The sequence below is a fragment of the Gymnogyps californianus genome, chromosome 10, assembly GCF_018139145.2.
Source record: "Gymnogyps californianus isolate 813 chromosome 10, ASM1813914v2, whole genome shotgun sequence".
Taxonomy (NCBI): Eukaryota; Metazoa; Chordata; class Aves; order Accipitriformes; family Cathartidae; genus Gymnogyps; species Gymnogyps californianus.
Genome location: NC_059480.1, coordinates 2548321 through 2571549, shown reverse-complemented (window position 1 = coordinate 2571549; position 23229 = coordinate 2548321). Strand labels below are relative to the sequence as shown.

The window sequence follows — 23229 nt, the reverse complement described above, 5'->3', positions numbered from 1 at the left end:
TGAGCAGGTAGCCATGGATGACTTAACAGGAAGGCCCACAGGCTTTGCAGGGTAATGCTAACAATCTTCAGTTCCTTCTGATTGCTTTTTAGCAAGATTCAGTCTTTGTCCTTCTTAGAAGCTGGGGGGACATTTGTTGTTCCTTTCTTCTGTAGTTACTGTGATTTCATATTTATTAGTGTTTGATTTGTTTTGTTAATTCATTAATAACATCAGCCCAGAAAACACAAGCATCTCTGACTATGTTAGAACTGTTACAATCACTCCAGTCTTATCCTGCCTCTCTTTTCATGATATTCAAAATGTAATGACACAGAAGGAAACATACGTCAAGTCAAACAAGCAAGCAATTGGAAGGAAGTTTGCCATTGGCATTTGTCTTCTATTTGTCTGAGGGAAAAAAACCAAACAAACCCCATAACAAAACAACAAAAACCCACTAGTTTCTTCATGTCCAGGCTTTCTGAGGCAGTATATGTGGTGACCAGTATTTTTTTTTCTTCTCAGCTGATAACTTTCCCTTAAAGATGCAGCACTGTAGGAATTACACACTTTAGGATGCACCACTTCCACAACAGAAGGATCTCTTGACACAGAGAGCTCCTTCATCACCTCACGTTCCAGATAATACATTTACAAAGAACCATCCATTGAGATCTAAATGGTTATTCTGTTCAAGCACTGTAGTAAAGATTCAAAAACTTAAAACTATCACCCAGGGACTTAGGACATTAGTGCAGATATTTGTGTTTGGCAGAGTTCATAGGCTGTATTCTAACCTAATCTAAATGAAATGTCTAGTTCTTCTCAAATGCAGCCATGGGCAGAATGTTGATAGGAACTGGAAAATGAAATAACATCCCTATTCTACCCTTATTCAGATTCATTTTCCACTGAAAAGAGAAGGGGATGTAAATCAAAATATTAGAACGCAAGCTCAGACTGTAAGTGACCGAGTTGATCCATGACCACAATCATCTGAGGGTCAGACAGACAGACAACTCTCCTGAAGGACAGGAATAGGTCTGCGATTGCAGACTTAACTTACATGTAGTCTGTAACCTCCAGAGTGAAGAGAGGGAACTTGTTTGCTGTCCAGCACCAAGGAATTTGGTATGTTGAAACAGCACCAGGTTTGAAATGTTGAACTGATTTTCAGGCACAAGGAAAACACCTAAAAACCTTTTTGCCCTTTTTTTTCTTTAAAGTACTATTCACATTAAGTTTCTTAAATAAATGTCCCCAAATGTCTTTTGTACTCTCCCCTCCCCCTTGTAGATCTCTGGAAATACTAGATGTTCTTCACCAATTTGAAGGAGAGTCTTTGCTTCCTACACAAGTCTCTTAAAGTGGTCTCCCAAGACAGACGGGTTCGGGGAGGTGAAAGACAAGGCATGGAAGTAGAAATAAAACCACAGCAGTTGGACATGTGAGAGGAATTTCACATTAAGCCCTTCTTTCTGCCACTCTCCCAGCAGAGGAGAGGGGACGGCTACTGAAGGTTACTTCCACTGGCATATGAAATAGTTTATTGAGTGTTTCAGGGCTTGTTCAATATTAAGCACATACCACTGGCCAGAGAGGTAGATGAGCAGTGAGAACACTTGTGCCACAAGGCTTTTAGTATCAGGGAGCAGCAAAAGTGGCTACTGCAGAGGGGAAGGTGAGCCAGGAAGGTGACAGCAAGGCAGGCAGGGGCAGTATTGTCACCAACAAGAAACACAGTCCCACAGTACCTGAACAAGAAGAGCAGAGCAGGTCCAGCAGCAGTAACAAGGGTGAGCCCAGTGATCGCCAGACATCCACAGCAATGAGGCAGGTCCACAGCCAAAGCAGGAAGTCAGAGTATAGTTCTGGAAAGGGCAAGGTCTTCTGCTTAAAGGCGGCTCCTAAGGCAAAGCAGAGAGGGCCCAGATGAAACTTCTCACAGCTTGGCTATTTGTCAGCAGCCTGATCCAAGGTCACACAGCTGCACCACATCAGAGCTGGCCTGATGCACAGGCAGGCGGCCAAACCCCTGAGGGCAGGGGGAAGAGGTTGCAGAGCCTGTTAGTGCACTCAAGACCCTAATATTTAGTCTTACCACTCTATTTGTCCTAGTGATGACAAACAGCTGAGGACCTAACCCAATCTGTTTGGCTAGTGGGCCTCATTCTCCAGAATAGTGATGCTGATAGATTAGAAGAAACAATCAACAGAGGTAGGAAAAATTCTGTCTGCTTCTTGGACTGCACTATTAGAAATGTGGACCCTCAACTCAAGGGTCTGACTAGAAGAAAAGTCAAATTCAGCAGATCAGCCAGCAATAGTGGGGAAAAAAGCACTATGGGCTTCCTCTGGCCAAAAGGGTATAACCAAGTCAGTCTTGCTACTCTTGCAATTTCATATTCAATTATTCAATTATTACCATAATTTTCAAGAGTAAGATTTACTTGCAGTTCTAGAGAGTTTATATTATCTGTCCTGCTAGGATTGCAGTTGTTCTTAGATGGAATCCAAACCTACTTCTTTAGCTCTATTAAGGAATGTAAGAATAGAGCAAGTTAATGCTGTGGATGGGGATATTGAGGTTTGGTCCTGGAACGCTACTGATGGCAACTGCTGAATCCAGCTCACGCACGATACCCCAAAGGAGTACATCCCAGAAATTAGACAAGACTGGTAAAACTCTTTGGATGTTGGGTGTCAAGTTCCTTGCATAACAGCCAGAGCAGCGTGAGATATGGTTGGGAGGGGTTGAGATGAGAGTGTTCAGGACACTCTGTGTTTGGAGTTTGGCAGAGGATGTGATACAGGGAGGTGTATATGAGCATGTGTACTTGGTGGGAAATTGCTTGAATGTTATTTCAGTTTGTTGGCTTGGTTCAGCACATAAGGTGTTTCTGGCAGTAAGCTGAACAAGGAATTGGGCATTTTACAGGCAATATCCACGTAGGCTGAGAGTGAGAATGAAGATGCTGTGCCGTGAAATGAAGTCATGTTAGGGATTGAACGTGTGCAAGGAGTTGTGGTCCAGAGATGGCATATTGAGTGTTTGCTGGGAGGTCAAAAGGGAGGTGGGAGTGTTGTATGTTAATACGCGAGATGCACTGAGTGAGCAAACAGGGGCTGTACGTGGGCTGTGCGAAAATGGTGTCAGGTGGGGAATGAGCTGGACAGCTTGATGAGGACCTAAATGTGCTAAATGTGTATTTGGAGTCAAGACCCAAATTCCTGTATTTTGTATGCACACTCATTTTGAGTTGGGCTGGAAAGCTGGGGGAATTCATGAAGAGAACAAGGAACAGAAAGATACAGGTGGAACTCCTTGATTAGTTTAACATGGGCAACTCTCGGTGAACACAGAGAGGGACAAGTGGGAAAAAGGAGAGATTCTATCGGAGTCCCCCAAAACGCCAAACACAGAAGCAGGCAGAGGGCTGCCTTGATGGCACTGGCAGTGTTGCAACACAGGACCTGGAGGTGCGTGGAATGGCCTCAGTTAGTGCCTACAGTGGAAATATCAGAAGTTCCCTCCATATGTCCCCAGTGATCTAAAACCTGGTGAAGGTAAAAAATCCCTCCTGTGCCCATATCTTGGTCATACCTGCCCCAAGCCTGTGGATCGACTGCTGGGGTCTCCAGAGCGCTGGTATGGACAGCAAGAACGCTCGTGACAAACTTCCGTCTATGCAGCCGTGTGTGGGCAGCTGTTGGTGTCCACTGGGGCATCCAAAAGCATCTGAGAAGGGTGTGCTCTGCAGCTCCTGTGCCAGATCTTCTAAGAACCTCATAGGCCCTGCAGCTCCCTCACTTTGAAGGCAGACACGCTGGACTTCCTCCATGCGGGCTGGAAGGGGGGCCAGTTGGTACCCCGAAGTCTCAAGCCCAGATGGAAGCCTGAGGTATTTGACAGGCCTGGCTGCAGGTTCCAGGATGGCTTAAGGCAGAGGCGGGGTCCGATTCCTCAGCCTGAGAGGGGAGCGGCGGCGCTCGCCATGACAGGAGCACGAAGCGGTGTCCGTGCCCAGCCGCTCCAGAGGCACGGCCGCCCGTGAAGTGGAGGCCCCGAGCGAGGGGAAAGCCTCAACGCCCCGGGCACGGGGCAGCCAACCCGCCGGAGGGGCCCCGCCGCCAGCAGACCCCGCCCGCCTGGCGCGGGAGCGGCGGAGACGGCGGCGGCCCGCCCTCCGCGGAGCAGGCGCGGCGCTGCCGGCGTGGCGGCCGCGCTGAGGCGAGGCGGCCGTTGAGGCGGCCGTTGCTGAGGCGGCCGTTGCGGCGCGCGCGCGCTCGCCCCCTCGCCCTCTCCCTCAGGCCGGCGCCGCGCCCAGGCCGAGGGCGGCAGGGCAGCCCCGCTTCCCCGCGGCGGCGCGCCCGGGCCCCCGCTAGAGGGCGCTGCGCTCCCCGCCCGCCCCGCGCCGCGGGATGGGCCCCCGCTGCGGGGAGGGAAGCGGCCCGGCCGCGCATGCGCAGTGCTGGGCGCTAGACGGCAGCGGCGATGGCTCCGCAGTGACGGTTGGATCTAACGGTTGCTATTGACATTGCGGCGCGGATCGGGCGGCGGATCCTGCCCCGCGAGCGGCGCCCGCCCCGCGGCCGCGCAGCCAGGAGCCACCGGCCCCGCGGAGGAGGCCGCGGCGGCGCCGCGGTGATGCGGCCGCGCTGAGGCCCAGGTGCATCCGCCTCCCTCCCCCGCCGCCGGATCGGGCAGCGCGGCCCGGCCCGCCGCCGCCCTGAGCTGGCTTCGCGGTTCCTCCCTGCGGCCGCCGCCATGCCGGGCCGCCGCTGAGGCGCGGCCCGCAGCGGCCGAGGAAGCGTCCGCTCGGAGAGGAGCAGGGCCCGGGGGAGGGCGGCCCGGCATGGCCCGCAGCCTGGAGTAGCGCCGCCGCCTCCCTGCGCTGTGTGGCTGCGGGCGGGCCGAGGCCGCTGCTCGGGAGCGAGGCCCCGCTGGAGGCGGAGGAGGAGCCAGCGCGGCCCCTCTGACAGGGCCGCCGGGCCGCCGCGGCCTCCGCGCTGCCGCCGCCGCGCGGCTCCAGGTGGCCCCGGACCAAGGTGACACCCGGCCTGCCCCCGCCCCGGGGCCACCTGCCCCCTCGGCCGGCACGGACTCGGCGCCGCGCTTTCTTCTCACCCCGGAGCCGGCGGCGTGCGAGCGGCTGCGATGAACCCGGTGAATGCCACTGCTCTCTACGTTTCAGCGAGCCGCCTGGTGCTCAACTACGACCCTGGGGATCCCCAGTCCTTTACAGAGATTAACAAGCTCCTGCCCTACTTCAGGCAGTCCCTCTCCTGCTGCGTTTGCGGTGAGGATCTTTCTTTTGTTCCCTGCACAATGAGCCTCCTCCCCGGGCTCTCCGCACGGCGCTGCGGGGCGGCCCTGGGCCGCGCTGCCCGGAGAGCCCGCCTCGGCGCTGCCCCGGCGGGCCGGCTTCGCCCCGGTACGGCCGCCGGAGGGAACGCCGCGGTACGGCTCTTCCCGCCCCGAGAGCCGGGCTCACGCACGGAGGCGGCCCGGGAAACTTTCCTCAGCCTTTCGCCGCGGAACCCCCGCTCCCGGGGAAGCCTCTCGCCGCCGGGGGGGGGGGGGGGAAGGAGGGGGGCGGCGGCGGAGCCCACGTGGGCGGGCCGCGCTTCTCCCGCGGGGGGCGGCGCGGGTGGGGGGGGCCGTGGGTAGCGGCGTGGTTGTTTTGCAAGTTGGGAAAGGTGGAGTGAAAATATTCTTCGGCTTAAACCCGCCACTCCCCCCCCCCCGCCCCCGTGCAAAAAACAACCCGAAGTGGGGGGAAGTCTGCGGGCAATATTGGTCAAAAGATAGAAAGGTGTTAGGGGTCTGCATATTTAATAGCCTGGCAAGCTGTAAAGAAAATAATCTGTTGTTTTTGTTGAGAGAGTGTGTTTTCCCGAAAATGCAACACTTTACTCCGTTCACTTTATTTCATAAAGGGTATGGTAGTTACTAGTGGTTATTGGAATACCCAGATATAGTCGAGTTAATGGCTTTAAAAAAGTGATGACTAAGAGCAAGTGTGGTTAAGAGATACTCAAAACAATATACAGACCATAGAGGCAGGGAAATAAGAAGTTTATACTTTTTTTTCCCTCCTTGAAATGTAAAGAACAAACAAGTAATTCAGATTGAAAGCCAGGAATTTTAAGCACACAGAAACAATATTTGGTTGGGTTTTTTTTTTCTGCATAGCAGATAATTGTCCTATAACAGTAATTACCATAAAAAGCAAATAGGCTGAAAGTCTGCTAGGATTTCCCCACTCCCTCCCCCCAAAAAAGAGCATTCTGCATTTTGTGGGCAAATGCAGGCATCTGGAATTGCAGTATTACAGTCTGGGGAACATTGGGAAGGAATTGTATTCTGCTGTGTTTATGAAGTGGGGGCACGTGTCCGTTCTTGGTAGGAAGCTCTGGAATAAGCTGTCAGCCTTTCTTGAACTTTCCTTTGGAGCATTGGTCAGTGTTGAGAGAGGGAGTCTGAACTGTTAGACCTCTCAGTTGATTAATTTTGTTAATTCTCCTTTTTTTCCTCTGGTACTTTTAAGTCCTGGCCCTGTGTGTGTTTGTGTTTTCCTAACAGAGTGGACTCATGTCCACTATGTTTGCATGTGTTTATCTTTATGAATGTGTGTGGTCACACTAAGATTTAATTGAATTACTGGGGTTTATAAAGTTAAATATTCTATTTATTTACAGGATCAGGATTTCAGCTGTTGAGGCTGCTAAACCAGTGTTGGATGCTTCCTATCCTGTAGCTATTGGCTCCTCCCACTTAAAGTCTTAGAAAATAGAGATCTGTTTGTACTGGGAAAGAGGGAGCCTGTTCCCAGGATCACTGCATCGTCATTTCCTGAAATAATTTGTCTAAGTTTTTTTTTTTTTTTCCTCATGTAACCCTGATGTCAATATCGATGCACCCTCTGCCCTTTATCTCTTGCTTATTACCTTAGGCCCTGTTAATTCCAATCCCTAACTGTGCTTTTTTTCCATAAATCCTTCTTGCTTTTGGTCAATCACCAGGCTGCTTTTGCCTAAAAATATGCTAATACTTTTCTGATTTTTTTTTTTTTTTAAAAAAAGAATAAGATATTTACATAGAGACTACATGTTTCTAACTACTGTGCTATCTGACCTCTCCACTTTCAGACTGGTCTTCTGAAGTGTGTTCTTTGTTCTCCTTGCCTTGACTTCCTCCCTTCTTGGCCTTTTGCAATCTTATTTTTACACTCTGTGCTATTGAAATCATCTATCTTTAATTTGTCCCTGCCCAAATTCCTGAGCTATTTTTCCCCTCTTCAGCTTTTCTTGCTTGGCTTTTCTGTCACTCTCAGTTTGGTAGAGCAAACCATGCTTTTTAGTTTTTCTTCTTCTATTGACTTGTGCCTCCATGGATATGCCTACTTACAAACTACTTCTTGATGATTCCGCTTTCTCCCTTCATCCCTTATTTTCTTTGAATTTTAACGTTATTGCTTTGGCTTATATTTTTTCGTACTGCGGCTAGCTTTCACATAACTGTAGCCACTGTTTGTTTCAAATATTTTGTCTATGAGTGATTCCCCAGTATTCTCTCTCTGTGTCTTGGGCTCCTGTTTGTGGTGTGGTGGCATACAGAGGCCTCAGTAAATACCAGGCTCTTTGTGAAGCCGTACAGTAAAACACAGTTTCTGTCCTGCAGAGTTAGTAAAGTTTCTTGAACCTGCAGGCAGTTAGTCATGGGAGAGTGGTCCTGCCTGATACAAAACTGTCCACTCTGGTGTTGACCAGCAGTCATAAATCTTCAGCTCAGACTGGTAAAGGCAAATTGACCTTCTTTTTCTTGTTTGCTTTTTGTGTTCCTTTTCTCCCGCTTCTGTCATGAGTGAATATTGGTGCCTCTTTCTCTCTTTGGCCCTCTGACCTTACCATGATATTTTTAAAATACTTTTTTTCTCTTGTACACATTAGTGCTAAGAGCTGTTACACCTTCTGCATATTTAAGGTCATTTAAAGCCTATCTAACTGTCAAAACCTTTTTAACCTCAGTGTTTTAAAAGGTAAAGTTTAAGTACTGAAGTAAAGATTACTTTGTGAGATGTCATGATGACAAGAGCGAGTGCTATGACCACCCAAACTTTATAGTGTGCGTTTTTAAAAAATATTTAACAGCTTTTCAGATGCTCACTTCTTTCTACCCTATTTGTCTGTTTAGACCATGAGATCCAAATACCTGAGTGTGGGTTCATGTACACGGAACTTTGATTGTCTGGTACTTTCCTTGCACAGATCTTAGTAGAATGCAGTCTTGACTGTAAATGTTTAAACATGCTTTGTTGGAGAAATGCTGCATGAATTATCAGTAATGCATAAAACCCCTACACTTGGTTAAAGTCTCAAGTGTTGGACTTCTAGGACTTCCCTTGGGAAATTACTCCCCAAATTAGTGCTCCTTATGTCGTCAGCCTTTCCTCAGCATTTAATCTCTCTGAATGCATTCTGTAATGCTTTGTTATGCTGTAGGTATTAATTCCGCAGTCAAGATTGTCCCTTTAATTTTAGAGAATTGTTTTTAGAAGAAATTAGTGACAGCTATATAAATCAACTAACATCATTGTGCTTTCACTATTTTCTCAATGCACTAGACATAAGCCAACTCATTTTCTTTTGATCTGATAGTCTTTTAAACCAGCTCACATAGTAGGGGTGGCAGAAGTTTTTGGACCCACGTAATGATGAAATTCTAATTAAAGTTCTGATTTTAGATTCAGATTGGCACACGTGAAGTTCCATCAGTAGAAAGTCATAATGTAAATACAGTATGCCATTGTAAGTCAACTAAATCTGTTCTAGGTGGATTTGAGGTCTCTGTCTTACCTAATGGGTTATAAAGGTTAAATTATGTTGATGGTATGGTGCTGTATGTTTCTAGGATTTAAGTGTGATCATGTGACAGTTTCCTAGATGGTGGTGTAGGTGTTTTACAGGGATATATAAGATGATATTTCCTAAAGCTTTTAAAACTTGAAAACCAATTACTCCTGAGTGTGCATTAGACAGAAGGTATGTGCCTTATGTGTTTTCAGGATGTGAAATCTGAGTTTCAGTCTCTGGACTAAAGTGATTATTATTAAATTGCATGTTAATACCACATTTAATTTAAAAATAGTTTAGTAGAATTTATGCAACAAACTTCTGTGTTTTAAAAATACTGCCTATTGGGATAAAAATCTTGTTAAAAGTGCCTTTCTCTGTTTCAGATACCATGTAGGTTACTGCTAGTCATTCAAAGGTTCAGTTGGCTTTTCAGCATTAACAGCCTTTTTTGAAATTCAGTTAAAATGCTTGTAAGAGACAGATTGCCAGTCAGATCAGTTTAGCTTTTTATCTGTGGAAAACTTCATCCTGGAACCTCTGAAAGATATTTAAAAGGTGTGTGAAAGATTGTTATTGCTGATTTAGAATGTGAAAGTGCTTGAAAGGTTGTGTGGCTTTAGGACAACACTTTACGTTTGACCAGGAACCCAGCGGTAGCTTGTGCTGTAGCAATGCAGGATAAGAATATAGTTCTTGCCTTAAACATCCTGCAATCTAAGTAAGGGGATGTGAGACAACATGTGGCTTAAGGGAGATTAAGGCGTGGGAAGGAACAAAGAAACAATGTGACAATACTGACTGGTACCGTATACAGCTCCTGTCAAGTGTTCTGAGATTGCTCTTGATAATTTTAGTCAGAGGGTTGAAGGCTAAATGGTAAAGCAGCATTATGGAGGCGACTCCTAAGCATGGGGAGTGGCATGGGTTACCAAAAAAATACAATAAAAATTGCTGACTTCTTGTTTTCCTATATAAAGATTAGTGTAGGGATGTTATTTCCATCCTGCTCTTGTGTAAAAGTCTTAGCCTATTTTTTGGAAGTTTTATACTGTCAATATAAGTTGAGTCTTAATGGAACTCATTCTGCTAGCTAGGTTTGAAATTTCTCCATAGTTGGTGGTATATTGAGTTGCGTAAAATTTTCCATCTTTGTGCCATCTTGTCCGTGTTGTTGGACCTGTGAAGGCTCCTCCTTTTCTTCCTTGCCCCTCGCTGGGCTAATTCTCCATTGCTTCTGCAGTTCTGACCTGCTTCCCCCCCTACACCAGTGTGTGGTGTGACCTCCTCCGGACCCTTTGTCTGTAGCTCTTCGTGGCAGCGTTATGGATCCCAAGGAGAGCTTATTACTTTAGGCTATACTTTGTCATTGGGAAATTGTGAATTAGACCTGTACAGTTTCATTAAACTTTCATATGAAAATTTCTGTAAGTATTTAAGGCAAGAAGCACCACAAGCAAGTGGAATGCAAGCGAATTATGGCTCTAGAGTAAGCAAAAGTCTTTTTTTTCACTGATGGTATTGAGACAATCTGAGGCATGCAGCAGTTACGTGATGTCCGTCAGAGAAGGGAAGATAGCTGGGTGACACCTAAATAGATTGAAACTTCCTAGAAAATTCAGTTTCTGGTCACAGAGATGGAAGAAGGCAGAAGAAACAAATTCCCACTACTACTAAAACTTAATTACATGCATGATACTGGATTTTCTGTTTGGGATGTGAGCCATGACTAAGTGAGTTAAGCCTGGATATCAGAGGTTTAAAGTGAAAAAGCGTATTTAACTTTTGTGATGGAAAAGTTTAGCCTAGAACTCTCTCATTCCTTGTCCATTCGCCCTAGGTTAAGGAGAGTGAAGGCTGATTCATGATCCGTGCTGCCAGGTCAGAGTTGCCTTTTATGTTTGAAAAGTGATCTAGATCGGTGCTGTTTTTTAAGGTATCTTTTAATTGACATTTTCTTCTTTCCTCCATTTTCACATATTGGTAGTTTTTAAAAGTATGTTATTTTCCCCTTAAAAATTACATGAATGGTTGCCAAAATACTTCTGAATTTATGAAGAATGTGCAAAATAACTAGAATCTCCGAAACAACCATCAGGGAGCATGGACTATGGGACTAAGTACCTATCAAATACCTTCTGCTGCAGGTATTCTTTTTCTTGTTTTGGAGATAACCAGCACAGGCAGTTGTCTGTAAAATGTCCACTCGCACATCTCTGAATACACCAATTTTTAGCCAAGAATATGTTGGATGATTTCTCTTCCTCTTAAATCTCCTTACTTAAATTCACTGTTTCCCTTTCCTGTTTTTAAATCCTGTGTGTGACTCCTGGGAGAACTGCTTTTTCAAGGTTGTCTGCATTGTACTGCATAAGTTTTGATAACATAAAGTTCTACCACTTGAATTTAAATTGGTTTCTAAACTACAAGTAGTCTTCTGTCTTAGCACAAAATCGAGAAGAGGAGTAGGAAGAGAAGTAACTGTGGTTTCCACCGTAACAGCTGGTTGATAGTGGGCTTCAGAAGAAGGTTGCAAAGTGAAGATTGCAATATTGTCTTCTGATGTGATTTGAGATGAGAGTGTGTTTCTCATCGAGGCAGTGGGAGATGATGGACGTGTTTTGATGGTCGCCTGAGGATATTGATTGAACTGATTGCATTTCAGAGTGTTTAAAGAAAAGTTAATGTGTTGCCAAGAGGCATCTTTATTGGGACAACTTAGTTGTCCGGGTCTATGGACATAGTGTGTTCAAACACAGATTATTTTGGTTTTGTTTTCTTACTATGTTATGATTTACAGATTAGGTTGACTAAATATGGAGTAAGCAGTTGCTGCATATTATGTTGGAGTTCTTTGTGAGGCCAGAAAAGATTCTTTGCATCTAGTACATGACTTGAGAAATAACGCATAGCACAACCTTTCTTGAGCACAGTGCTTTCCAGATAGTAAAGATTTCCCTGCTCTTATGGAGGAATTCACTTTGAAGTCCTTCAATGATGTAATTTGTTATTCTCTGTCTCCTCAGCCTTGCAGTCACAGCACAGGGCTTGCTCCTTCTCCAGTAGCCTTGAAGAGCACACTTTACTTTAAGATTGCGTGGTTAATCTTGATGGTGCGAGCATTTTTGTTTGGTGGGAAAAAAACAGTTTTCATTACTTTTTGGTTTGCTCAGAGACTGTGATCAACTTGATCTATAACTTTCAAAGCAAGTTTTAACTCTTATGAGTGTTTATGCTGCATAGAAATATGTTAAATTAATCTTATACCTATAGGAGAAATGTTAACTTTGCCATTTAAAACCTCTTAAAATACAGCAACCTTGACACTTGGAAAACATCATTACATGAAAATTTTACATTGGATGGTGAAAAACATGAATTTATTTATCTTTTTAAAGCCTGTTCATTACAGAGTTTGAACTTTGCCACCTAGTTTGTTAAAAATACATTTAGATTTTTTCCAGTCAGTGATTTTGTAAACACAAAGACTTTCAAACAGAAATATAACTTTGACATAGGACTTGGTAAAATATGTTCTGTTGTTTATTATGCAGGGGGTGGAGTCAGAGAACAAAGCAGTCCCTTCTACAGTTAAAATGCAATTTGTTGTCATATTTCTGTTTTTTTTCTTGAACTTTAGCTAAAGAGGTTGACTGTATTTCTCCAAATAGGCAAAAAAATAGTCTAACTGTATTCTTATCATGGTTAATTTGGGTTCCCATGGTGTTCAGACAAAAATAGTGCAGTTTTTATTTTTCCAGAGAGTTATACAATCATTAATTCTTTAGTCATGACCATCCCTATATGAGGGTAATAATTTCTGTAGCTAATTTTTCATAGTTGTTTGTTGATGGAGGATGCTCAGAAATACTCAGCAGCCAGCAGAATGTTTCCTCTGATAAAATTTTGAAATAAGTTTGTGTTTGGTGGGGTTTTTTAATGCTTTTTTTTGTGTGTCCCCCATGTTTCCATTTCACCTGACAGGGAATATGTCAATGCTTGTGAATGTCTTTGGACAAATTCTAGTGGCACTGTTGTTGTAGTTGTGGTGATCTAAGAGCAAGATGGTATTTTCAGGAAGAAATACTATCATTTAGTTCACAGGTAAACTCTTACTGTTTCAGATCTGAAAAAGGGTTGTGTGCTGAACATCTTGGGCAATTTTTTCTATTTCTAGTTTTTGGCTGAATAAAACAATTTCTGTCTACGAAACCTCGTCTCACAAGAAACATGAAAGGATAAGTACATTTCTAGTGTTATCATTGCGAACTCCTCTTACTTACAAGCCGTGTTTTGTAGACACAGGTTCAAAGTTTTGTGCTAGTAATACTGCAAATGTGTCTTGCATCTTCATGCCTCTCAACCAAGAGTGTGGTTGCTACAAATGCCGATTTGTTTTCTGAACGCTGGGAAGTGGGTGTAGGATATCTGGGTGATAGGCAGCACCTCTGCCAGGTGATCCAGTAGGTTTCTGTATGATGAGAGAAGTTGCCAAACATTTTTCTAACTGGGACAGTTTGTCAGGGCAGGGGTAGGACAAACCTCCATCTGGTGAATCTGCCTCTTGACTTCGGTGCAGTATTTGTGAAATGTATCAACCAGACCGTGGTTCAAGCCCACCATCTGGAGTGTACGGTTTGGAAGGGGTTTATGTTAGGGCTTGAGAGCTGTGGAAGGAGACCTTTCACTGTTGTCTTGTCCTTGGCAGTTGTCCCTTGCACTAACCTCTCTTGGAGTTTCTCTGGTTTTGAGTGTATTTAGTTATCTTCTTTGCTAGTAAGTATCCTGATCTTTCATCCATATAAAACAGATCTTACACATTTGTTTTATTTTTCTGCAGATCGTTAACAGACCTTTTCACTACTTATCATATGCCTGCCTGTCTATCGTCAAATAGTTTTGCAAATAGTGCTTTTAGTTTTTTTTATCAAACTCTGAAAATGCTACTGCTTTTATGACTGTATTTTTTCTTTTTCATGTTTTGCTTTGAAACCTCATTGAGCTACTTATTCTTCAGTCAGATCTAGCTGATAATTTCTTAGATGAAAAGACGCTGTGTGGGGTTGAAGAAGGGAGCAGTGCAGGCAAGGTGGTGGAGGGAGCAAGCCTTTTCCTTTCAGAGGCTGCTTCAGCTGAAGTGCAGGTAGATGGATAGCTGAACTTCAAAAAGCCTATCAAGTGGTACCACCAGTCAGTGAGAACTAGCTCCCATCCTTCAGGTGGTTAACTCTGAAGCTTAAATGTAGCAATTTGTTAGAGCTTACTGCCTGTTGCTAATTATTTTAGTAGAAACAATCAGATTGTGTTTAATCCAGAAATGAAAATGCTGAAAGTGTAGCAGTCCAACTGTTAAATCTCCAGCTTCCGGTTATTACTTTGAGGTGCTTGCCATGTATTAATTTTAAGTGTAACATAGAAATATACGTGTGCTTCATCAGATTGATTATAGCTTCCTGTTCTTTAAAACTCGCTAGACTCACAGAGGTTTAGAATTTCTATCTGACTAATCCAAAGTTCACAGAAGCTTTTTGTAATCTGGGTTTAAAAATGAAATCATGGTCATAGTAATGTTTGATGTTAAGAGATTAACTAGTGCAGGTGAGCTTCCTTCTTACCATCTTCTCCCCTTCTTCATGGATGCCAGTCCTGCTTTTGCGTTGTGTAGCAGATACGCCACTTCAGTCAGGTAGAGAGTGAAAGGAATAGAGGACTGGGCTGTTGAGCTTTCCGCTTGCTTGCTGCGCACTATAAAACAAGGGTGATTTCTGGTGATACGAATGCAATCGAGGATTAAAGACTCTGTTTTGGCAGACAAATGTTGCAGATTAACCCCAGTGATAAATTTATTTCTACTTGTAACAAAATTTGACATTTTTTTCTAGTTTACTTCATCAAATTAAGATGTAATAGTTACATCATTCTTAAGACTTTTGAGTTGTTAAAAAAGGCAATGTATTATGTTTCAGTAGGCTTTTCCAAGGGCGCTAAATTAGTTACTTGTGTTTAGCCCCTTTTCTAGGGCATTATATTTCTGCCTTTGCTGAGGGAGGTGACCTGTTTCGATTCAAGTCTTTCTTCTCAGTGAATTTCATCCATTTGGAGCACATTGGCTGGATATATGCACCTAACAATTGCTTTGATTCCCAATTCTTCTCCTCCCTTTGGTCTCCGAGATACAATTTGCAGATGCTTCCCCTCTTCCTGCAGCTGTGAAGTAATGCTCATTAAGGAACACAATAGGAAGTATTCCTTGTGGTTTAAATGACCTCCCTCCTGGTAGCAGCCTTTCCAGGACAGCTGTGATATTTTGTAAATAATATATTAAAAGTATTTCCTCTGTATATGCTGCTTATTAATTGTAAGTGCTCATATTAATGTAGACGTTTAGTAAACCTTTCAGAAAGTAGGATAGTTAAGAGCTGATGTTGTTTAGGGAAAGCCTCTTATTGGAGGCTTTATAAGAACGCGATTTTGCTTTTGGTGTATTAATATACCCCTTGCAAAAGAGGGTGAGAAAAGACGAGGCAAAGTTCAGCAATACCAAGCTATTTAGGGTAGTAAAAATGAAGGCCTGCATTGAGTAATCATGGAAGGATCTTATGCAGATGAATGACTGCGCAATAAAATGACAAATTAAATTTAGCTTAGATAAATATTAAATGATAAACATGGGAAAAATATTAACTTCTCAGAGCCCACCCTTTTTATATCTTGAGGATCTATATAAATTTGTAAATTTATAGAAAGGGATAACACTGATGGCTACCAGCCAAAAGTGAGATCTTGGCCTTGCAATAGAAAACTCCATGAGAATACCAGCTCAGGACTGAGTATCAGTCAAAAAAGCAAAGCAAATGCTAAAAATCAGGACTGGAGTAAAGTGGAGGACTTCATTATGGCACTGTATAAAGCTGTAGTTCACCTGTATCTTACGTTGTTGCAGTTGTGGTCCCCCCATCTCAAAAAAGAACTGTGGAAGAGTTAGGGGAAGGGTGATCCAACATAAGGAACAACTTCCGCACAGTCTGGAAAAGAGGCAATTTGGAGGGTTATATGGTAGATGTCTGTAAAACCATGAGTAGTGTGGAAGAGAGGGATCGGGATTGACTGTTGCCTCATCCAACACAAGAACCAGAAACTGTCAAGTGAAAGTAAGAGTAATGTTCAAAACAAAAAGGTCGTTCTCAGCACAATGGATTGTTGACCAGGGAACCTCTTGTCAAAGCCTGTTGTGATTGATTACATTTGAAATAGTTAAAGAGGAGATGAGGCAAGCCTAAGGAGAGAATCTGAGGGTTACTGAGTACATGGAAACCCCATGTCCCATGAGAAGTATCTCAGCTAATAATGGTTAAAAGCTGGGCAAGTATTAAGTTTGCTTGCCTTGTTCTTACTCTGTGCCCTAAGTATCTGCTTTTGGCCACCAGTGAGATGGCCTACTGGGCTATAGATGGATCTTTGGTCTAACTCAGTATGGTTATTCTTAGGAGTTTGAGGATGGGCTAGGTAACATCTTTGAATCCTTCCCAGCTTTATTTTCATGGTGGAGTTCATAATCTTAATCTGGGAAGATCTGGTAATTTGCAGCATCAAATGAGTGTTACACCTTGGGAGCCTGTACAATCCAGCAGTTTGGAACATCCCAGAGCTTAGTACCTCAAGATTCTGGGTAGCAGCTCGGGTGTTGTCTTTCTGGGACAGTGTTGCTGACTTAATACTATTCCCTGAGTATTAAAAGTAATGAAACTTAATTTTCTGTGAATTTGCATCTCGTGGTTACTCTTTTTTTTCTTTTTTTAGCTTAACAATACTAAAGCTGAAGAGAGTGATAGGTGCCACAGAATCCATACGAGAGAGAAACTTTGACTGAAGAATAAATATTCAATGAGATATGAGCTCAAGCTGAAAATATTCCCACAGCTCAGGCATTCCTAATGTCTCTCCCGTGTAGGTTGCCTGGCATTTACCGAGAGTAGAACTCGCTCTGTTCTTTCCTTCAGTGAGAGCATGTAAAGTGTTTTGTCTTGTCTGTCCATCTGGTTTTTTTCCTCAAAGTTTCTGGAAATTTAAATATTTCAGTATCCTCTTTTAGCATTCAGCAGTTTCAGCCAAATATATTTCGGGAGAAATAAAATGCACAGTTGGTGATGACTTTTTTCTTTTTTTTTTTTTTAAATCTAATTCAGAGTTAAATTGGTATATTGTTTATTTGGTTCCATCTCTGAAGTATTTTAGTGCTTCATAATCTGTAAAGCATTGATCATCATAACTCATGCTTATCATCATAAGTAGCAAAGAGGCTAAAGATGGACCAAGTTGCACACCCAACTGCTTTGTTTCATTGGGTATTCATGCTGGTGGGCTTTTGGTCCTGGAAGCGGTGTGGATGCAGGTAGTTGTACGATGGCTTCTGAAGCATCAAAGCATTAAATGAACAAGTGTTAGGTGTGTTTGCCTCCTGCATTGGTCCCGGCATGGCTTTCTGTGTCTCCTGTTTGAAAGACTCAAGATGCAGGAGGGACGGACAGTTGTTTGTGAACTCTTTCTGCTGAAGGACATGACTTCTGAGACTAGCTGATATGATTTAAAGCTTTCTTTTTGTTTTTCCTCATGGGAGTTAGGGACTTTTCTCACAAAATCAAATCCAGTTTTAGGACCATGATGGACATCTCTGCCTGCATTGCTGTTTATGTAGTGTCATTTAAAGGGAACTTTAAAAAAAAAAAAAAAATCCCACTGCAAGTTGGATCGTGTGACTTCATGTTCCATCTGTTGGCTTTAAATCTTCACTGCTTAACTTGAGGAGTGCTTTGCTATTGTCTTCTCATGGTGGGGTCTTGTGGAGTCACCCTTCCTCAGTCAGCCCTTCCTCATTAGATTAGCAAAGAAAAGTTAAATACCTAGTCTCTGATTGTGAAGTGCATTTCCCATCAAGTATTGCTGTAACTGTGCTTTGAACCTTTCTCTGTTCTACAGCTTCTCCTTTTCAGTGTTCCTCCTGCATTGCTTTCAATTAGCTGTGTTCAAATACTGCATTTCCCTATGGCCCCTGTTCCAGTCGTGCTGTAATGACAGTTCCCATCATTTGACATTGTGTAGATGTGTGCCACCTGCCAACTTTCTAAACAATTACATTTTCTCTCAATTTATTTAAACCCCCCCCCCCATGTAGTGATGAGTTCAGCACTGACTCTTGTTATTTGTTGCTCAAAAACCAGTTTACATCAAGCCACTTCTACTGAAAGACAGCTTAGATGGAGGGATGGAGCAGCCCTTTCCCAAAGAGGTACCAGGGAATCCAGATTTCAAAGGGAAAATGGGATAGTCTGCTCACTAATGGAATTCAAGAGTGTTGCAGAATTACTGTGCTAATGCAAATTTCCTATTTGAACACACACAAGAAGTTGAATTTTGAAAAGTAGTTTGAATAGTGAAAAGTACGGAGGGTTAGGTTAGAGAGGGGGGTGGAACATTTTGAGAAAAGCTACAGAGTGAGGGACAAGTTTCATGTTTTAAGTGCTACTACAGCCGAGGGTTAGTATAGTATGTCTTGCTCTTCTACCTGAGGCCTTGGGTTCTTGACTAAGGTGATACGAGGTAGGAAGGTTGGGTTTTATTACTCTAGTTGATAACTCAGTCCACTCGACTAGGTCCGGTTAATTCTATCCCTTCAAAGCGCTATTGCGAGAATTGGTTACAGAAGGTCTGTGTGATTAAAATTTCCTTGGCAAGTGAGTGATGAGAGAAAATATCTTTATATTTGATAATTTTTTTTTATCTCAGTCTGTCTTAATATATGCACTTTGCTTTCTCATCCCAAATTGTTATTCATTTGTTCGCAACAGCATGTTTTCACTTTGGAAAATCTGGGTGAAAATTCACTGATGGTTGTAACTCATCCAACAAAGGCTCCTTATGGGGAGAAAGGTCTGATCAAAGCTGAGAATCTGCTGCTTGGAAACAAGGGGAAACCTGTTGCTGTAGATGACTATAGATACGCTGAGATTTAATTTAGGTGTTAGCATATCTTTCCGGCCTAGAGCTGGCTAGAAATAGCAAAGCAATACTGTCATTTTCTAGATCTAGTTACTAGTTGGATTATTTCTATACAGAATTTCAGTTACCTCTGTTCTTTCATATTTTATCCTTACGTGTTATTTGGTTTGTTCTTAAGAAAAAACAAAAACATTCTTCCAAGTTTTTAGTTTCTGTGAAAGAAACTTCTGTACAGATCTGGAGACATAACTTTCCAGATTGTCAGGACTGGGTGTCTGAAACTTTCTGTGCTGTCAGGTGTATTGATTCCTTTAGCAACTGATTTTTATTAGGTTTTTTTATTGTTAACAGCAAGATCTCGGAGAAAATTCTTTCTTCTGACTTCTTCGCTCCTGCCCAGGACATGAGCTGCTGTTGACACTTTGAAGTATTTAAGCATCATGGCTACGACAGTACCACTATTTTAAGTATTATTTCACGGATAGGTGTCTGTGAATTGGAAAACCAGGAGCCACCGCTCCCCAGGCTATGTTAATGGTCACCTTGTTGCACCTTCTCGTTTGGCACAAGAGTGATCTATTAGAGAGCAATATAGTCTTTTTTATTTTTGTTATTCAAATCTATTACTAGGTGTTTTATTCAGTGTTTATAAGAATTCATGGGATCCAGATAACTGTTTTTGTTGCTTGCAAAGTTAAAAACTTTGTGCTTTATTCATGGCATTGACTGTCACAAAGCTAGGCTCTATTTTTGGTCCCAGCTAAATGAAAAGTAAAACGAAGTCTGCTGTGTCTTCTTTCCTTTTGGGGTTGATATTTCATCATTCTTACATTCCTTTTAGAGTTTTCCTCTGCTCTGTTGCCATTTGTTTTCACTAATTTCATTAAAATCTCTGCAGTAGCTCTTCATGGGAGTTTATTGCTGCACTTTTTGTAAATTCATAGAAATCTTGTGTGTTTTGTAAGTTTCAATGGAAGAAACTGCTGAAGGGGACAAGGGGATTGGGAGTGTTTTAGTTGAGAGTATTTCTAAAGGCTGCAGCAGCACAACAAGTTATGGTGTGATGGTTTTCTTCTGGTTTTTTTTTTTAATGTTCTTTTAAAACCAGATATGGCAGCTGTGAAAATTTTTACAGGCTATTGTTTGGATGGTACGTTTTCTTGTGACTTACTGAACTTTTTCAGGCAATTTTTTTGATAGTACAAAAAATTCATCCCATACTATCCTGGAAACCAGCCTTGAGTCCGTTGTGATCTTTCTCTTTCTTTTTTCCTTAGGAAATTTGCTACAAGACCCTATTGCTCCTACCAACTCCACATGTCAGCATTATGTCTGCAAAACTTGTAAAGGCAAGAAGATGATGATGAAACCGTCATGTAGCTGGTGCAAGGACTACGAACAGTTTGAGGAGAATAAGCAGTTAAGCATCTTAGTGAACTGCTATAAGAAACTCTGCGAATACATAACGCAAACTCCACTGGCACGAGATATTATCCAAGCAGTTGATTGTTCTGCAGATCTTTTGGCTTTGCTCAAAGATGGATCACCACTCCATGAAGAGACAGAAAAATCTTCTGATACAGCCTTGGCTTTGTGTTTGACACATTCCCCAGTACCTTCAACCTCAGAACTCACAACTGATCCTCCAGCTAGTTTTACGTCAATACCTGAAAGCACACACAACATTGATATTAGAGGTTCTGTTATCAACGGGTTGCCCAATTGTAATGGGCTTTCGGTAGATAAACTTGGAGTGAATATTCCTTCTCCTGAACACGCAAACACAATTGATGTCTGTAGTACTGGAGAGTATATAAAAACTGAAGATATCTCTAGCAGCCTGCAGCCTGTGTGTGATACAGTTTCTACTAGTGACTTGTGTACGACAGGCATTGACATCTGCAGTTTCAGTGAAGATATAAAACCAGGTGGCTCGCTTCTCCTTAGCGTTGAGGAGGTGCTCCGGAGCTTAGAGACCGTTTCAAATACTGAAGTCTGTGATTCTAATTTGCAGCCCAGCTTGGAAGCAAACATGACTAACGGCCCTTTCCTGCAGCTTTCTCCCCCACCTCTTAGCCATAACATTTTCATGTCCACAGATGCTTCTCCTCACGGAATCTCCTGTACAGCGGCGACGCCTAAGGTAGTTAAGTTAAACAGAAAGCGATCTCGATCAGAAAGCGACAGTGAAAAGGTTCAACCTCTACCCATTTCCAGCATCATCTGTGGCCCAACATTGGGAGCATCAGCTCCTGTAACAGTGAAACAGGAAAATAAAATGTCTTTGCAGCCTATCGCAACTGTACCTAACGGAGGCACTACTCCCAAAATAAGTAAAACTGTGCTCCTGTCTAACAAAAGCATGAAAAAGAATTTAGAACATGCCCCTAAGAAATCTCACCCGAAAGCCAAACCAGGGGTGCTGAAAACGAAAGACAAAGCAAAGGAGAAAGTTCCTAGCAGTAACGTTATGCCAGGAAGCCCAACAAAAACTGTGTATAAAAAGCCACAAGAAAAGAAAGGGTGTAAATGTGGTCGTGCCACCCAAAATCCAAGTGTTCTTACATGCCGTGGCCAACGCTGCCCTTGCTATTCTAACCGCAAAGCCTGCCTTGACTGCATATGCCGTGGCTGCCAAAACTCATACATGGCTAATGGGGAGAAGAAGCTGGAGGCATTTGCAGTGCCAGAAAAGGCCTTGGAGCAGACTAGGCTTACTTTGGGCATTAATGTGACAAGCATTGCGGTGCGCAATGCCAGCACAAGCACCAGTGTAATCAATGTGACAGGGTCACCAGTAACTACGTTTTTAGCTGCCAGTACACACGATGATAAAAGTTTGGATGAAGCTATAGACATGAGATATGACTGTTGAGTCTGTCTTTCTTTTCCCTGCCATCAGTAGGGGAACTGCTACAGTTTTAAGGCAGCTATGGTTCTGTTTAACTTGCTGGAGCTCCTGCGTTTAGATCACTTGTATCAAGTGTTTTTCATTGCTATGTTATGTGTATTAGTGTCTGGGAAATAGTTGCAGATAATGGAGGAGTTACCCTAAAACTGTTTTTAGTTCTTACAGCACCTCATAGTTTGAGATCAATTGCTGATGTAAATGATTTTATCACCAGATCTTTGGCAAGGAAGACATTAACCTCATTGTACTTGGTCATGCTTTGTGCTCAGTCAAAGCTTCTGCTTAAATGTAGAAAACTGGTATCTAGTTAGTCCATCTAAACTGTGCTAGATTCTGATGTAGAAAAGTAATTATCAATTAGTTACAGTCACCATTACTAAAAAATCACCTAATACGCCTGTAGGAAATACAGCATTGAGCTGGGGAATACTGTTTGAAAAGGGTAGATAATTTCCGATTGTGAGAATTAGTTATCTACTCTATGGAACAGTTTGAAACTAAAAAAGTTTAGTAATATATTGAGAAAGCTAATAGCCCAAAAAGCAGCTCAGTCTCCAGACAAGGTTCAGGAAGATCAGTTGGTTAGATATGAACGTCACACTGCTGACTCGGATACGCCGTCCCTGTTAACAACATCACTCGTTTTTTTTTGTTTTCATGACAATTCCACAGGTCACGTTCCTGATCAGTTATGCCCTTCATGCCAATTCTGTTTGTTTGACATGTTGCTATTTTGGCTGGGGCAGTAAAATTACTTTTTCACAAAGAAGGCTCAAGTTTTATTAGCACTGTTCTCTCCTTTTTTCCTCCCCCCCTTTTTTTTTTGAGTTCCTGCTGATTTTACTGCTGTTGCCCCTCGAAAAGAGAGGGGGTTTTGTGGGTTACAGAGAGACTCCTTGGCTGATTTCCCCCCCCCCCCCGCCTCTGCTGCCCATCAGCGCCTGGGATACACAGAGACTTCCACAGCAGTTCTCACCACTGGGGGGGTGTGTTTGTTTATTTGTTTTATTAAGTTTGTACCACAATAGACCTGGGACCCATCCCCCTGCGGGTAGTTCTTCGCTGACAGGCATCTTTCAGCTGGGGCAGAGGATCGATTGCTATGTAAGGTCAAATATTTCGGATGCTTGTCAGACAGAATAAGCTATAGAACTCACTCCACCCAGAATCTATGTCATTTTTTGCTAATATATTGAAAGTAGCTTTTGAAGGTCAGTGCTTTTCAGCCTGGGTTGAAAGGCTCTAAAATGGAAAAATTGTCCAAAGTTGTCAAAGAGCTTATCTCAGAAAGTGTTAAAATGAAAGCACCTTTGTAGGAATTCAGCTTTATGCAAAAATGGTTTATTTCAGCCTAATCCCTAAAAAATAGTACAAGCGCAAGAATTTAGTCTTGCATTTAGGGTTTCATTGGCAGCCTAAAAAAGTCAGATTACTTTGTGAAAGCAGAAATTTCTCCTCTTTGAATGATGCAGCACAAATTAAAC

The 23229-nt window shown here is 43.0% G+C and overlaps 2 protein-coding genes across 3 annotated transcripts in view; one reads left to right on the top strand and one right to left on the bottom strand.

Moving 5' to 3' along the window:
* The window catches only part of PCCB (propionyl-CoA carboxylase subunit beta), a 39258-nt gene extending 35502 nt beyond the window's left edge, over positions 1-3756 (bottom strand). Inside the window, exons 1-2 of one of the 2 annotated variants that reach the window (XM_050902416.1) lie at positions 3587-3756; positions 1737-1889 (exon numbers count right to left, since the gene is read on the bottom strand). In XM_050902416.1, coding sequence (XP_050758373.1) covers positions 1737-1802 — 66 coding nt within the window. In that variant the 5' untranslated portion in view covers positions 1803-1889; positions 3587-3756. Of the gene's footprint in view, positions 1-1736; positions 1891-3586 lie in introns of those variants that run through there. The other variant, XM_050902417.1, reaches the window with a different exon arrangement.
* Positions 3757-5005: 1249 nt separating this feature from the next.
* MSL2 (MSL complex subunit 2) lies at positions 5006-22649 on the top strand. The gene is made up of 2 exons (XM_050902840.1): positions 5006-5282; positions 20112-22649. Exons 1-2 carry the CDS (start codon positions 5141-5143, stop codon positions 21707-21709), a joined length of 1740 nt encoding a protein of 579 aa, XP_050758797.1. The 5' UTR covers positions 5006-5140; the 3' UTR covers positions 21710-22649.
* The last annotated feature ends 580 nt before the right edge of the window (positions 22650-23229 follow it).